Source organism: Tetrao urogallus, assembly GCF_951394365.1.
Source record: "Tetrao urogallus genome assembly, chromosome: 5".
In the NCBI taxonomy this organism is placed as follows: Eukaryota; Metazoa; Chordata; class Aves; order Galliformes; family Phasianidae; genus Tetrao; species Tetrao urogallus.
This window is the reverse complement of record NC_136818.1, coordinates 7215760-7233836: the sequence shown is the minus strand read 5'-3', so window position 1 is coordinate 7233836 and position 18077 is coordinate 7215760. Positions and strand designations below refer to the sequence as shown.

General features: G+C 40.2%; 1 protein-coding gene across 1 annotated transcript in view; it reads right to left on the bottom strand.

The window, feature by feature from the left end:
- LOC306946966 (BEN domain-containing protein 5-like) overlaps window positions 1-18077 on the bottom strand; it is a gene marked incomplete at both ends in the record, with an annotated part of 850824 nt that overhangs the window by 201782 nt on the left and 630965 nt on the right. Inside the window, one exon of the mRNA XM_079536119.1 lies at window positions 2077-2166. Coding sequence (XP_079392245.1) covers window positions 2077-2166 — 90 coding nt within the window. The remainder of the gene's footprint in view (window positions 1-2076; window positions 2167-18077) is intronic.

Below are 18077 nucleotides of genomic sequence, written 5' to 3'. Positions count from 1 at the left end.
GAAAGCATGTAACTTATCATTGATTCCTCTGTTGGCTGATTATCCAGGCCCAGGCAGTCAAAATACAGCTCTTCCATATATAAGATGCTGCTTGCACCTGGGGAATCTTTGGGATTAGCTTCCATATCTTAATACTTCAGGTGGTGAGTATAATCAAGCATTCGAGAAGAAATCTCTCTAACGAGGAAAAAAATCCTGACATGTTCCATACACACTGACTGGGCTTGCATTTGGATATTAAATCTGCAGTATCTAACTCTGCCAAAATTCCTCCCAGGACTCCAGAAATAAAATTCCTTATTATGCCTTCACTTGACTGCCCAAGGGATCCTTTTCATCCCTTCTTTTGACCCTACCACGCAAAAGTTTTCAAAGATGGAGCAAGCACCCAATTTCACATCTGGCAATGCTAGAAACTACGCAGCAACAGCCTTCAAATGTTTGCCATTTCTACTTGTCTTGACACTAATTATACACACAAGGCAGCTTCATCTGCACTGGGCAGAATGGCTCAATGCACAGTGGAGTTCAGTGCCTTCAGATCTGTGCATTTCCAAGTAAGTGAAGCGTGCATTATAACTGCAGTCACAGCAAGTTTCTAATGTGCTCCTCCAAGACTGACCCCTCCTCTCTTCTTACATTCCCCCTCTCTTTTTGTTTTAATTTTCCTGTAAAATGCAAAGTTTTTCCTCAGACAATCAGAGCATGACTTCCATCCAGTTGTTTCATCAGGCTAAATTTGCCACCCGCTTTTTCACATCCTTTTTTCCCCCCCTCTTTTTGTATAAACTCTCCATTATCAAAATAATATCACTTACAAAACACCACCTCAGCAGCATGCCTCAGCCCTCATTTCACAGGGCTCTGCCAGCAGCCATGAACAGAATCAAAGCATCCAATTAAAAATCCATATTCATTAACAAAACACCATGTGTACTATAATGCTCTACATTGACTGCGCTACCATAGGAGATGGAAAACTCTGAGTTTCCCTGCACTCGCTATGGAGGTCTGATCTCTAAAAGGAAGCGTTTTACCTTTTTCTGAGAAGAGGCTTGGTACAGCCTTAGCCCATTGGGCTAGGACAGTAAAAGTGACAGCTGTTGACCTTCTGCCTCAGAGAAATGCCAGATATGGGACTTGGCCAATATGAGAAACATACAGAGAAGACCATGAAGCCATGCCAGACCTTCCCTACTGAGTTCTTTAGGTACCAATAGGACCAGTTGCAAACCAATCTGCAGCATTACGAGCAGCCAATGTAATAAGCTCTGCGTAAGCTTGATTGATGCAACTCATTGGTTAGGCAGGGCCATATCCGAGCTGATGTAGTAAATTAACACATTCCCTTGGTTTCAGGGAAGTTGCATTGATTTATACCACCAACAATTTACCACCGTGAAAAGTCACATACCATAAGTACAATATTTCAGCCTATACAATGAAACTATACGAACACATGCCAGGATTATTTATTTATTTGTACCCACAAGCCTGGGATTTACAGCTCTTTATAAATATGAGCTGGGTAATTTGCTTTCTATTTTTAGCAGGAATGCTTTGTGCAGGGAACAGCTGTCAGCCACTGGGAGCTGTGCTTCTCAGAGCAGCAGCTTCAGACAAATAGAGGCCTCTTAGAATTACACTGGAGAACTAGAGCCACTGCTTCACAGCAGAAAAGATGCTGAAGATAGTAGACAGTGAGAAAAATGATCACTCAACTGAGAACCACTCCCGGAATTTTTCCATCATTTTTTCCCTACAGGAAGGAGCCTTATGCCATCATATTACATGTATGGATCTTGAACTGTCAAAAAATCCTGAATAATCTCAGAGCCCACTGTTCAGTTCTGACTAAATTCAGCAAACATTCACAATTCTCAGGATTGATATATTCTCACTGATCTCTGGGTAGAGGTGACAGACTCCCTACTATCTCCGTTATGGGAAAAAACATCACGTGAACTCAGCCTTCTATCAGACCAACAAAATTAGGCAAATCCAACAAGTGAATCTGTAGGAAACCCAATCTGGTATTCCCATTTCTTACAAAACCATGGTATTGTAGGCACTCACCTTGGCACACGAAGGAAGAAGGCGTTTCCCCAGGATGGACTCGTGCAGTGATGAACACCACTTTCTGTTCAGCACCTGGGCGCAGGTTCGCTGCAGCAGAATGGCAGGTGGCAGAAGGAAAAAGAGAGACAAAAGATCCTTAAACTGGGTTCCATATGTAGGACACAAAGGAACATTAATATTAAAGCATATCCTTTTATTAAAATTGGTCATACATTATAAATAAGCACAATCTATAATTAAAGTAGGCAGCGTCACTGGGTCTCCATACCAGGCCACAGCAGCAGACTGCACAAGGGCTGCAAATCTAATGACACGCAGCCAAACCTGAAACAACAAAGTTAGCTCTCCTTTTATAAAACAAGATTTACTACAGGGAGTTTAACTGCACTGTAATTGCTCTCTCACTTGTGATAAATATCCCCTGAGGCAACAAGAACAGCGGGGGTCCATTCACATCGTAAAGCCAATTGCACCCTGCCTAACACTTGATGCAAGCCTTAGCAGCACCAAAGCATGGTGAAGTGCTAACCAATTACATTCATTACCACGGGCTTTGCTTTGAGGGATCTTTCCTCTTCTGTTTGGGTCCTCATCTGCTCTGATGAAAAGAGATACTAAGGAATATCGAAGTATGGAAAAGAGATCAGAAGTAAACTGGGGTGAGACAATAACTACATGAATTGCATTAAGGAAATGACTTGCCCTATTACATTAAATAGCAAGGACCTCTGAGGTGGACCATAAAAGGTGGCTAATTGAGCACTTAATTCCTACCATCTTTAAACCACACTGCTTTGGCCATTTGCTTAGTTGTAAACAGGTTGGGTCACACAGTGAGTTCCCTCTGTGCAGTGATAGTATTCAACAAACAGGAAATAAAAGTTATGCCTCTTCAAAGCAGTTTTGGGGATTTTAAGGACCATAAGAGGTCAGGACCTCAGTTAGTATCTTTCCTAGATCTGAACACACACAGCAGGGGAAGTACTGGACACAGCAGGATTCAATTTAAATCTCTGCTGTGAAATAGTTTTTACATTGAAAGGCAACTGAAAACTAAATCCAAGCTTTTTTAAAAAATAAAATAATTAAATCAGGTATATGTGTTACATGCATATCCAAACATAGAAAGATATTTGGGGACTGAGATCACCTCACGATTTTCTGGTTGGTTGTTTTTCTGTTTTTAAAAAAAAAAAAAAAAAAAAGTCCTGGTTCTTATAAATGTTCAGTTCTCTCATCTCAGTTTTCACAGCTTTCATATCTAACAAAATCACAGAAATAATCAATACATTTTGGTTGGTTTTGATTGTTCTCTGGAGGCAATGGGACAACAGATCTCCGTGGGGCATTTATTTCCTCAGCCCTTCTAAATGTTCTACAGCAGCTTACCCCGCAACTTAACCAGTCATTCATTCTTTCATACTCCAACTTCACCACTCTGGCATTTCAGAGCCCCAGAGGCAAAGAAATATAAGAAAGAAATGTCTCTGACAAACATAGCAGATGTGGGGTCAATTCTGTCTGCAGAAAAGAAGTGGGAGGCAGTAAAAAGGAATACAACACCATCAGCTAGAAGTTGATGACCACTCCGCATCATTTGCATTAACACTGAGTAGTGTGGGAGGAAGGAGATGCATCAGCAAACCAACTTTAACGAGCAGGAAAGGAAGCCTATGGTGACAAGTGGAGTTTTCCAGGGAAGATGAGGCGTTTTAATTTTAGTCTTGGTTTCTCACTACCTGAGATTATTTCAAATGGAAGTAAGTTAAACTAATTTCCTTCCCAGTCAAATTTATTTGCTTATGAGGGTAATAGGTAAGTGAGATCCCTATCTCTATCTCAACCCACAAACTTTTTCATCTCATTTTCTCCTGTCCCACTCAGTGCAGCTGGGTGGGAGTGTGGCAGCCAGCCAAGGCCAACCCAGTAAAACCAGCAATAGATACAGCTACAAATCACTACCTCACATTTTAACATTGAACTAAAAATCTTTTAGTTGAAGCATCTTTTCTACATCAGGATGGAAGAGACCAATGGAATTTATAATAAAAAAAGTCAGATGTGTACCTTTTCTCAGTAGATGCCAAAACCTAAACTACAGACCCACTTAGCCATGAATTATCCAACTTTACAAATGGAGAGAATGTATTTTGTTGTGGTACCTCATGCCCCAACAGCTACCATAGCAACAGATCTTTCAAAATACCAGATGTAAAAAATTTTCCAAAGAAAAAAACTTATCAATTTCTGGAATTATTTTCTACTCTTACTTCTAGCAGGTATGTTGAAGACTGAGCTAAACATCTTCCTTCCCATCTGAAGTCTACCACTACAGTCACCATTAACTATATTTGCCTTGCCTGAAGAATTTGACTGAGACCTAAACAATTTGCCTCTTTATCTATTGGCAAAACATATTTCACATTGCCTTCCTTTCTCAGGTGTTTTGAACTATGAGGTGGGCTGTTGCCAGCATTTTGTATTCAAAACCCCGTGAGCTGAAGACTCCACAGAGGAAATGAAAAGAACTCTATTGCATTACACTTCCCTGCGCTGTCACGCCTTGTCTGTGTCCAACAGAGCTACAACATCTGCGTTGAAAGCAAACACTGATGTCATTGCTGTCCTGGCTGTCTAGTCTCTGCCACGTTAAACTGCTTTAGCAAATCAAATCCAGGCAGCCTTTACTGTACTCTGGCTTTTCCCAAGGGAACAGATTAGCACCTAATGCCATTTGTTCTTGTTACTTCTGGTCACAGATGTCATTTCAAGTAGGAGCGCACATCTCAGCAACACATGTTGTAAAAGAATGTCATTTTAAGTCCCTACTAAATCTCACTGGACAAGGTGGAGTCAAATAAACACAAGCTCTTCTTGCCGGCTTATAGTTGGATTGCAGGCCACTTCCCAGCATCCTCTTTCTTAAGACTCACATAGGCTGTGCAAAGAAACTAAGCAGGTAAAACAGATGCCTTTCATACCACAGAAATAAGCAAAGACTACATTACAGTTTCTAAAAGTCAGATGCCTATTCTGAGTCCCCTTGTCCTGGAAGGGGCATAGGCGGGATCTCAAGTGCCTTGCAGAAGAACCCACAGGAGGTCAGCTGTGTGCTGGGGAAGCATGTCTTCAAGATGCCCTTACTGCCTCTCTTCACCTTTCACCATGTTTAAGTAGTCCCATGTAGAGCACAGAGGAGTTTTGTTCAAAGCCCCCCTTGTGCTTGGATTCTACCCAGCAATGGTCTTGCTTGGCATGCTCTAAACTGGATCCAATCCTCTCAAGTTCCAGATTTTCATCCAGGCTCTGGCCCTGACTCTGTCAGGTGCTTAAATACATGATTTAGTTTGACAGACTTCTATTGTGTTTAAAAATGGGCTTAAATGTAAGTGTTGGCAAAAGAGCTTTGCTGAACTGGGGCCTTTTAGCAGGAAGCCTGCTTCTGAGATCATTGTCACAATGTTTTAAAGTTGGAGATTGTGCAACTATTATCCTTTATTGCTCATTTTATACCAAAGTCTCTCTTCTTTCTCTTTTTACATCCCTCTTAAAAGCAAAGCTATTTTGGAGCATTTAATATTATTTAATCTCTCTACTCTGGCAGCATAGAAATTACAGGAACCATTACAATGGTCCTGTGTGCATGTATGCTTTATTGATGTATATGCTGACCTAATATCAAATTGATTTTGCTCAGCTTTTCTGCTGACCATAGAAAAATGCAAATTGGGTATTATATTTGCACACTAATTTTACTGGGCCCTTGTGTCTTCATAAAAAGATAAAGTTTGGGCTAATAAAAATAAAACATTTCTGGTGCTAATATAGGCAAATGTTTATGTAGGCAGGTAACAAATTGGTTTGTCATTTAGGGGAACATAAAGAGCACTAAAATCATCTTTAGGCAAAATAGATTGGGGGCTTTTGCTTAGCTTTTAGCTTTCATTTGCAAAATCAATTTAATGTAACACAGTGTCTCAAAGGCAGGGTGACACAGGATTAAGACATTCATTGTATTCCCCCTCCATAACTGCTCCTTATTCAGAGACCATGAGATTTAGGTTTGTTCCTGCTTAAAGCAAATTAAATATACTCCAACCAAAAGGGAGAAAGGAACGTTTAGGGTTGTGCTATATGCGAGCATCCTACAGGGACAAACAAAAGGGTGGAGTAGGAATGAGAGGCTCAGAATGTTTGGAAGGTAGTTGTTGAATGAGTTATCAACACATTTCAGTGCCACCCAGGAATCTGAAAGTGTAATACGTGAATGGTCTCCTTGCCTAGCTAGTTCTTTATTCCTCCTTCAAGTCCTTTGTAACAATGCCTTTCAGGCATCTTTAACTGCCAACAACTTCTGCTGAAATGCAGCTAAGTGAACATCAATGACAGTTTAACTAGACAGGCATATATCAACAGACTAACTTCTATACTGAAATGAGTTGACCTATTAAGTTCTTTGAGAGTGGTGAGGTGCTGGAACAGGCTGCCCAGAGAGGTTGTGGATGCCCTGTCCCTAGAGGTGTTCAAAGGCCAGGATGGATGGGGCCCTGGGCAGCCTGGTCTAGCGTTGAGTGTGGAGGTTGGTGGCCCTGCATGTGGCAGGGGGTTGGATATTCAAGATCCTTGAGGTCCCTTCCAACCCTGGCCATTCTGTGTGATTCTGTATTTAAATCCCAGAGCAGATACTATTTCCATCCAGCTTTTGCTTTCCTGCCCCTTCCCTCCCTCAATTGCAAGGTATTTTGGAGGGATTCCATGCAGCAGGAGGTTACATAAACAATTTTGATGTTAATACTTGACTGCATTTTCAACCTAATAGCCCAGGAAAAGGATCTGACTGTAAAGGAAAAGGCCAGAAGTGTCTCCTGGTAAAAATTGTGCTGAAGCACAGATCAAATGACACTGCAAAGCTATTTGCAAGTCACAGATGGCAAATGATTGTGGGGCAAGATTCTCCTTACCTCACAGACCCCCTTGTTTGTTTTTAATCTCCATTAAGTTTTGGAAGCAATCATTTTTCTATTTGGTCTGATACTTCCAGCTTGCCACCCTTCTGAGGAAAGAAAATTAACCACATGCAAAACCAGTCAAGGTACACTTACATCGTCTTTCCTCACTCCTCCTCTCTGCTGAAAAAAAAAAACACTTCCAAAAAAAACCTGAGGTTTTGTCTTTAAATTATACATACCCTTTTGAACGTTAGAACATACAGTTCTATGAATAAGAATAGCAGTCTAGAATATGAACAGCACATTATCGTCCTCAAATGGCCAAGGTGATGACAACTCATAATTAAGGATGCAGACAGTAGCATTTAATGTCACCTACCTGCATCACCATCATACCACAACAGTTTAGCAGGCAGGTCCCCAGCCTACTTTCTTTTTCCCTCTCCTGCTTTGCTATTTATAAAGTCAAGTTGGAGCGTAGATAAACCCCTTGCCCTCCAGAGACCACAGGCAGGCAGTAAATTATGGGAAAGCTAAGTGGTACATCAAATGTGTCTCCTCAAAGCTATATATCATCTTGTTAAATTTGATGCCTAATCCCAGAACCCCAGAAATCATTCCCCAAATCCCACAAAACGCTTGTGTCCTTCAGCTGGTATAGAACAAGAAAATAAAGTTTACCAGCAGGAAAAAAATCATTCTAGCCCTCTTTTTCTAAATGTCTTCATTTTACTTGGGTGCCTTTCAGTGCTATTCTGTAGCATCACAACAAACCCATCTGTATTTGAATGTATGGATGCTGATCTGCAATACTCTTTTTTTTTTTCTTGCAGCATTGGTTGTCATACTGCAAACTGAACAAACCAAAACACATCCCACTTATCTCTTTTTAAATATGTTCCAGCAGATGCAGATAGAAAAGCGGTATCTTACATACACAGCAGCACTTCTCCAGTTATTGTGAATGACAGTATAAAGACCTACAGCTGTTCCATAAACTTCACTTAACTGAACTCCACAACCACACATTACTGAGGAGAGGGAGAAATACTAAGGAGCTGCCTGCAGCCACAGAAGCAGGCCTCATCTTTAGGGAAGGAATCAGTGCTAACTGGTACCTATCTTGTTCTGTCTTTTCACAGCTATCTTCCCTCTGGAAATGCTCCCTGTCCAAGCAGCTTTCACTCTATAGAAAGGGCTAGAAATAAAATATTCAGATGGAAGACATTTCCACCTGCAGTACTACAGTTACATTGGTATCTTTTCAGTTTGTCTTTAAAATCCAGGGATTCAAAAGATATTGCTAGGGCGTGTTATAAAGCAATTCTCTATCAGCTCTCTCCAGTGGAGAGGGCTAAGGCTATGTTTGTTTGCTACAAGTATGCATGGGCTGAAAGATAAGGGAATAATTTATGTCAGAATTTCAGCCAAGATAGCAAAGAGGGAATTACCAACCACTCACAGAGTAGTCCAGCAGTTACAGGAGCAGCCAGGACACCTTTGTTCCAGTTTTGCTGTGGATTTGCCTGTGATTAACTTCAGTGCTTAGAGTTTTCCAAATTAAAAAAAAAAAAAAAAAAAAAAAAAAAAAAAAAGTCATAGAAACATGTGCACAGAAGAAGACTGAGAGCCCCAGTACTGCTTTATTCTCCTAAGTTTCTAGATGCAGAATCACTTCCTTGCACTATGGAACCTTAAAATAAATAAATAAAAGTAAAATAAAAGGGAGAGCTGAAGAGGCTATCTACAGCTATTTGGAGATGCAACTCCAAAATCCACTAGGCTGGCACTTCTAATCTCACAAGGCCAATGAACAAAGTATTAGAGAATGGACTAACTACAAGACCAGCATGTAGAGATCAGGAAAGGTGTGCCTGGATACTACCCACTGGGGCTATGCCTCACTCTTCTCTTAAGAAACAGCCTCAACAGACCTCAACAGGAAAAGGAGTGGAAAAAAAAAGAGAAGTATGAAGTGATAGACAAGGCTGCATAGATATCTACACAGCTATTTTGTTTTAAGTCAGGTGTGGCTCATTCTGGGAGGAAACGAAGATAAAAATAATCAAGGTTTCCTTCTTCTGCCAGCAAAGGCTGAAACCAGCAAAGCACGCTGCAATGCAACCAATGTTGTCACTGGGTTCACCTCCTATATTCTACCTCTCAGACACTGATATGAACATCATGAACTGTTCTGAATTATTCTTCCCAAAACACCAGTTACAATAGAGTGGGCACACTCCATGCTTAAGTACAGACACAGATGATGTTGTTTTTTTTCTTATTTTTCTTTTGACTGCATCAGACCCACCCTGGGAAGAAGGTGAGGAACTGACAGGGTTAAGAAGAACAAAGTCTTCTGTGAGCAAGGCCTGACTTGAAAGCAGTGATCCCAGGCAGGACGTATAAGGTGTTCTGCAAAAGGTTTTGGCCTTTATTGAACTATGACAGTATGTTCTTTGGTAGCTGAGCTTGCAGTCAATAAAAAGCAACCTGCTGAAATGAGATTCATGAAGAACACTGCTCTTCAGAACATGACGCTGACCTCCAGGAAGCACCAACACTGTCTTCAGAGAGAGCCTAAAGTCTGCAAGACAAAAAAGATGCTTCTCTCTTCATACTCTCCGCTTGCCTGAAATTAGAACTCAGACCTGAGCATGTAGCACCAAAATATTAAGGTGCTCAGCAGAGGGGCTTATATACCCAACACAAATTTCAAAATACTTCAGCAAGATGGGGGATACAGACAGCCCTCAGCTCACCACAGAGCAAAACTCATACGTGTCCCTAAAGCAATCCTGTCTTTACTGTAATCTTAGACACTGGTTTCAAATCAGGATAAGAAAACAGCCCTTTTTAATCTAAGGGGGAAGGCAAAGACGGGGTGGAAAGCAGCTCCTCATTCATGAGAACTTGAGTTACCAGCTCTTTTGCACACATAAGAGCACTCAGCCTGTACCATCTGTTCTGTGGCCTGGCAAGATAAAGTCCTGCCACATTCTTGCCCTTTCCTTCATAGAAGAATGGTGAGATGCATGCCCAGAGGGTGAGCACGTTTGTTTCTCATTAAGGACCAAGAATTAAGTAAGCTACCATTTTGATTCACAGACTATTAGATGGCTTTTTCCTCTCTGTTACAAAACCAAAATGTTTAAATTCCACCTGAACACACAAAACACAAAATCTTCCAGCAGTCTGCACCAGCCTGCTACATTTGTGCCCTGCCTTTCTGCAAACTCAGAACAGATCCTCACACAGACAGAATTCTGCTCTAATGTTTGCATGCAGCCCACTAACTTCATATGCACAAGTGCTTACCAAACCTAGGTGCCCAGAATGATGATGCCCTGTCTTTGGGGCATTCAAAGTTAGGCTGAATGGGGCTCTGAGCACCTGATGGAGCTGTAGGTGTACCTGTTCATTGCAGGGGAGTTGGATCAGATGGCCTTTAAGAGCCCCTTCCAACTCAAACAATTTTATAGTTCAATTATTCTAATTGAACTTTCTTGTTCCATTATTCAGGAGTAAAGTCAAATGGACAGCATAGTGCACATGTAAAAAATTGTTTTGTTGTCTGCATACACACACACACACTAGAAGGCTGTGCAAGCTTTGTATCACATAGCCAGTCATCAAACTGTTAAAACCAATCTATACTATGCACCGTCTCTCTCTCAAGGCAATAAGCCTATGGAGAATTTTAATTAAAGTCAAAGGAGCTTTTAAAAGTGGAGGGGGAGAAATCTAGCACAGCAAGAAATAAATTAATAAAAACACACTCCAAGTTGAAGCTCAAGGGGATCACTCTGTGTCATCATTTATTTAAAGGATGGGACACGTCAAAGATTGGAATGTCAAGTGGGAGATGCTGTGAAGCAGCAGAGGACAGAAAAGGGGCTGACGATCTGGATGCCACAGCTCATTTTTTGTCACTTTGGTTATATCTGTGCCTGACCACCTGCTGCTTGATATTCACTATGTCTCAAAGTTAGTCACCAAAATATCTATATTCTCTTTCACATTTGATCTGATGAGGACCTTTCACGCCCATTTAGACCATCCTCATCTGGCAAGCACCCAATTTCTACAGAAAATGATTCCATTGTCTCACCCGAGGATATTTTCTTTGGTATTCATCCAGCAATTTCCTTTGCAGAATTTCAATCTATTTCTCACTTGCCTCTTCTGTTGGTGTTGATATTTTTTAAAATGCCTTAATTTTGCATGCCCTGCTTTAGCTTTTGATCAGGTAGTGGAATATTCCAGAGGAACTAGGTAACCCCTTCAAATGAACTCCTACATACAGGAACACCACCATGCTCAATCCGCATGTCCTTATGATCTTTTTATAGAGAAAGTTTCAATGCTCAGATAAGAGCTGGCATTCTGCTCTTCACTTGCCATTCTCACAGCCAGTGAATCATATCTTCTAGCCTTTCCGTAGCAGGGGGAAGAGGTTTCTTCACTTGAGGCCAGTTGCAAGCAAGCAGTAACTGCTCAGCTTTAACAACTCCCAGTATCAGCTGCTACAGCAAGCTCTCATCACCTCCGCCTGTCTGTCTTGTAACAGCTCACTGGGGTGTAAGATGCCTGGATCAGTGTCCTCAGCAGTCCCTAAGGTCTCCAGACCTGTATTCAAGGGAATATAATGCTTCTATTTGGTGCTCTGTCACAAACCTCCCAGCACTAGATGCAAATGAAAGTAATCATCCATAATAAATCATGTGATTATGCTGGAAACCCATGCGTGTCTGATCCTTCAACTACTAGAATTATGGAGATCCAATATTAACTGCATATCTTGACACTCATTATCTCATTTACAGAGTGTTGTGCTGTCTATTCTTCGCCAGCCAGGTCCCTTGGTAGGGACAAAAGCTTCATGGGTTGGTAAGACCCCACATCAATTTATATGTAAGAACATGGAAATGTAACTCATTTCCAACATAAAATATTGAAATTTGAACCTAATACATATATTTATTAATGAATCTAAATTGAATTATGTTTTGCCCTTTTCCACGAAGAAAAAAAAAAAAAAAAGAAATGCCCTCGTCATGGAAAGAGGGTTAGAAAGGTTAAAAAAATAAAGAAAGTCAAAGTCATTACATTCCAATCAAACTTGATAAATATGTAAATTACAGCAACTAAACAGTTGGCTTTGACAAATGACTTCCATGTAATGGATTTTTCATAGTAATGAGGCTACAGTGCAATTGTTTTTTAAAGCCTTATATTTCTCATCAATACAGAATGTGAGTCAGTATGCAGAATGGGGATATTTACTTTAAAAAATTAAGAGGAGAAAAAAAAATTCAGACAGTAATTGATATCACAGAGGGATGCCACATCCTGTGATGGTGTCCTTCGTTCCATCTACACTGACATGTTGTTTACTGCTCCTTAATTAAGTAGCTTGAACTTGATGTGCTACTCAATGCCAAAGAAGCATTAAGCCTAGGACTTTGTTGCTTGTGATTCATTTTTGATATATTCATCCATCCAACTCTACAAAGGGTGCCAGCTACACACGCTGTGCAAACCCTACAAGACCCACAAAAATGGAGAAAAGAGGAAGAAAGTCACTTCAAAGAACTTTAAGTAACCTCTTTGCCCACATGAATCATCCAACCTCATTAAGATCTTTGACACTGTGGCATCAATGCATTTTCTTCTGTGCAATCTGACCATGTCACTTCAAGCTCTCAGCTCATAAACTCTACTGCCCACAGCCTCATCTTTATCTCATGCAGATATTCTAATACAGGTTGGATTCTAGAAAAGGATTCACGCAGAACACCCTCATCCACAGAGTATTCTTTTCAGTTGCCTTACCATTGTCCTGAAAACGATCTGGTATTCAGCAAGACATCTCACAGTTTTACTCTAGGCTTCACCTTTATTTGATGCAGCCTATTTGGGAATCTCGAAAGCAGCAAAGGTGACAGAAGCCAGCAACAGTTTCTCAAAACAAAGTGGCAATGATTGCAGTGAAAATGTGTCCAGAAACCTTGATGTGTGTTTAGCCTTAGCAAGGACCCTACCACACAGGATTACGGTTGTGCTGTCTCACTTAGTGCACGCTGGTGGCAAAGAATCAGTCGTTGAGACACTAAATGGGACTATGTTTGGACAACCAAACTCAGTGACCAACTACACTGGAAAAGGCTCCTCTGTCGAAAAGCAGTAAGTTTTTCTCTGCAGACATCTTGCTGCATCTAGCAAGCAAGCATTTCTAATTTTTTTCTGATTTGAATGGGAAGACCCAAATTAAGTAAAAGGGGCAAAGAGGATTAAGCTCTCCCCCTCACCCCATTACACAATCCCCTTCAAAGCCAAATAACACTGGTGAACAAAGGGACTCAGTTTACAGATGTATGGTACAGAAGTTCCTGGACAAATACAGGGGAACTTTCAATGTGGAAGAGTATGTCATTTGATACAGTTTTGGTTGTCCAGCTATTCTATTTGAATGGGGGCTGAATCCATGTCCCCTCATCAAAAGGATCTTTGCCACCTGGCATTTGCATTCCTGAGCCAGGGCTACAGAACAGAGCTTAGAGTTGCCCCAAATATGATCAGATGATCCAAAGGTCAGCCAATACTGGATAGTGACAAATCAAAGACTGTACTGCTGATTTTAAGTTATTTAAGTAAAAACAACCCTTCTCACCCCAATCTGTTGAAAGGACAGAAAAGTGAGGAAGGGAAAACACAGCCAGGGGAAATGTCAGCTGAAAATAAGGACAGAGGAGGTGGAGGAGGGAGTTGTGCATACATCTTCCAATAAGCCTTATAAACCCTGGCTATGGCTCTGCGTGCATGCATTTCTTTTGCTGATATAGGGTGCATACTCCATGTAATGCTATTCTTGTGAGCCAAGAAAATCTGCATGTGATACAGCAGGAGAATGCTAATGGTTTTCAACGGACATGGAATCCAACACTACCTGCCTTTATCAAAGGTAGATTTCAGAGCAAACAGTCAACCTTGGGGTTCCTCCTTGAGTTACAAATCAGTGAGCACAACACCACCACATGCATGTCTTTTCGAGCTAAGTGTCCCCCAATAGCAGAAGAGGTACAATCCTTCCCAAATATCCCTGAGGCTATAGTAGAGGTATTTTTCAAGCAGCCCTTTGTCAGTAAAAGAAAAGCAATTTCAAGTGATGAATTCAAGTGGGTTAAACAGCTTACCCAATTCAGGCTGTTAAATCACCTGTGTAACTACCAGCAAAACACCTGCATCTCATCTTCCCCCATCTCCATCCCACCAGGCTGCGAGGACTGTCCCTGCTTGGTCTGACCCACATCTTTGACAGAAGCTACATTACCCACTCTTCTCCCATTAAAAAACATCTAAGATATTTGGAGCGATTTCAAACTAAAGAAAAATGAATAGATAGATACTCCAAATAAGTAGAAAAACAACAGCAGCAACTGAAAGACTTAATCATGAAGGCCCTTTTCATGAGAAACTACCAGTAAATGACAGAAAAGAAAAGCTTAATATGAATGAAAATTTAGGTCAGCACTTGCAATGACTGCCTTCTGAGTTTATGAATTTATTTAGGAGAAACAGAGAATAGATTACTCTTAATTTGCTTTATCTTTGCATTCCTGATCAGTTGATTATAATAACTGTGGCTAATGAGAAGGAAGATAGGTTCTACAAGTATTACCATACAGACAGCAGGCATGAGTCAAAGTGAATTTAAGCAGTTTTGTTTCCAGAGCAATGGTGTAATGCAGAACTGCACGTTTCCAAGGAAAGGAAAAAATAAGATTTGTGACATTAAGTTCAAGCAGATTTTCAAATCATTGCAGAGAACAAACAAAAAAGCCAACAACAAAAAAACGCCACAGCTTTCTCTCAGATCAGACATGTCCAAACTGACATTTAGGACTATACCCTAAAGAGATTTTTCAGAAGTTGTCAAGGCTGAACCCAAACCACTGTCCTAATTTTCAGAAAGCTTCAAAAATAATGGAAAACTTTTTGAAGGTCACTGTCCTCTGTCAAGGATGTGATGTAGCATTGTCTGAAATACAAGGACTGAAGTTCAAAATCCTGTGTTCTTTTTGTTGGTCTTCCACTAAACTGATGAGTAACCTTTCAAAAGACACTCAAGAATAAAACCAAAACAGATTTAGCAACTAAAATAACCTAAATCCTATTTAAGCCCAAAGTTTAGATCTTCAAAAACTGCATTCAGTTATCACCAAGTTCAGGAGATGCCTGCATCCACAGGCAGAGTTCTCCTTTTGGCCAAGTCCCTCACAAATCCACATGCATCTCTTTCTCCCACTACTTTCAGCAAACATTTTCAAACTGTGCTGAATAGAAGGGAATCAAAATAAACTAACACCATAGCAGTAAAAGTACAATGGCAACAACATTCGTTTCTGTCAGTACTTACAGGATCAAAAGTCTTGCCCAAAATATGGAAAGTCCCTTGGTACAAGAACTGTAAGTACTTACAGGCCTTGTTTGTCTCTCTAGTTTTACAGTCATTTTAATAGCACTAGTAACAGTTACCTGTGATTTTTTTGTTTGTTTGTTTTTTAACACATCACTTTGAGATACTTGATTGGAAAAGAACTTTACATCTGCATGCATTTATTACTGAAAACAATTCATGCATGCTTTTCTCTTTACTGGGAAAATTTGGAAAGCACTTTTCCGAAATCGGCACCTCAATCACTCAGTATTTTATCTACAAAAATGCAGACTTCAAGGTTTTATTTGCTTGAACAGACAGAAGGCTTCAGAGGGAGAAGAAAAATATGGCTTTCTTAAACATTTTGTTTTCGTAATCTATTCCTTTCCTACTTATCTGGCTGTGGATCACACACATATAGTGGCCTTTCATGATGTCCAGATGATACTAGTAAGTCAACAGAGGATATATTATGCTTTTCTTTCTAACATGAAATTTACTACTTTTTTGGATAGAAACAGAAAATATGAGCTGCATACAAATGGGTCACAGCACCTCATGTTTACCATTAAACATGAATTAAATCTGAGTAGCTTGGCATATCTCTATAATAAAAAAGGCACCGTTAATAAGGTTTCATTAAATGGAGAGCTAATGTGTAACAGCCTTATATCAGATATGTGAAAACAGAATTTCATAACAAGGCTGGGAGACGCATTATCAAGGACCTAAGTAGAAAATCTGTCTTTCTCGATACTGGAGGAATTTATATTTGAAGAGTGTTCTTTCCTATTGAGATCTTCATTGACTTGTACAAAAATACCGCTTTTAATCTCAAATCCCCACTGGCATTTTCATATAAGCACTGAAAATGCTATTGGGCTTTAGAGATTTAATTTAATGAAGGAAAAGTATTTCTATTAAAGTGTGTAATTTTTTGTTTTGTTTTGTTTTTTTCCTTATATATTTAAACACAACATATTCTGAGGACCCAGGGAAACAGGATTATTTTAAGCTCTGAAAAACTAACCTGTGCCCTTTTAGAGCTCCTGCCTCACAAAGAAAGCTTAGCAAAGACCCTGTAGACCCTGAAAAGGGACCCTACTGTCCCAAGTCACAGATGCACCAAGAATACCAAGCCTGGAGGAGAAAGTAGCAGAAAGAGGAAAAGAAATGTCCCCATGCAGTCAGGTTGTTTATGCTAAACTGCTGCATCATTAAGCTCCATTCTGAAATGTCAAAGATGGCAAAAACTCACCAAATAGCTACTAAATCTTCTGCATTAATGGACTGATCCTCCCATCTATTTGTGTCAAAAAGTATTAGGTCTGGCTGGGTAGGAAACAAATTCACTGTTGGGGTAAATGAAAGCCACTCCATCAATTTGGGCAGAAGGGCACCCATTGGCTCCTTTGATGAGATAGGCTCTGAATGTGCCACCATGAATTCCCTGCACATTAATTCTAACAGTACTCCTTTTGTGAGGCTAAAAATCTTTGTTTCTTCCGTGGAACACAGATCATATGAGTCGCATTTATCGTATGAGTGTTCATTACAAATACAAATTCCTTTTTATACTGAAGAAAGAGAGTGCACTTGACACCAGGAGGCCTCTCAACAGGACACTGCTAGGGCTGACAAGATGAACAGTAAACATAAGTAAAAGCAGTTGTTCTGATTATGTGCAGGGCTTATGCAAAGTTAAATTTTAAGGTTATGCTTTTATGTAACAACAAAACAGATCATTGAGAGATAACAGTGCAATCCCCCTATAAACCTATAATAAGTTCCCTACTACAGCAGCAGCTGAGCCAAGGTATTATTTGAGTAAATACAGACAGCAGAAGAAAGTAGTCCAGAAATAAATTCTGGACTTTTCATAAGACTCATTGCTTATCTTATATTCAGACAGCAAACTCTGCAGAGGGATCATTTATTTAAGGGTGTACAAGCAACTGTGCACCTAGATGATTTCACAAACAATCAAAAGGATCACTTCTGGTTTCTGAAATGATGTAACCTCGGCAAAAGTAGAGACTCTAAAGGACCAGGATGAACATCTAGTTCCTCACTGCTGACCAGCAAAGGGGATGTTGGTTTAGGCAGGCCTTCAGCCCCAGATCATTGCCACAACACAAACACCAACCTGCTTTGACCTTTCAGTTCCCTTTCCCACATTTACCCATTGGCCTCATCTGCTTAAATTCTCAGACCTTTCAGGCATTTCTCCTTAAGCATGAAGTTTGTGGACCAAAAGATAATTCTGCCATTAATGTCAGTAGATCTAGGGTTCTCTTTTGTACAGATGTACAAAATGAGTACATTCCCTTCAGTACAGCAGAGTACCTCACTACCTGAAGTCCTCATAGCAATGAAATAAGCCTGTGATTGGGAATTCACTCATCTTGCTGCACAAGGTACATGATCAGTGTCAAAAAACAGTGATTCATTTCATAAGTTAAAAGGTTTTGAAGGCATATATTAAATATTACTAATCAGGGACGAGCAATCACCTGTAGTATTTAGAAATTTATTTTCTATTTAGTATTTAGAAGAGCAAACAATGAAAAACAATTGTCATTTAAATCTAAAACATAGATGAAAAAAGA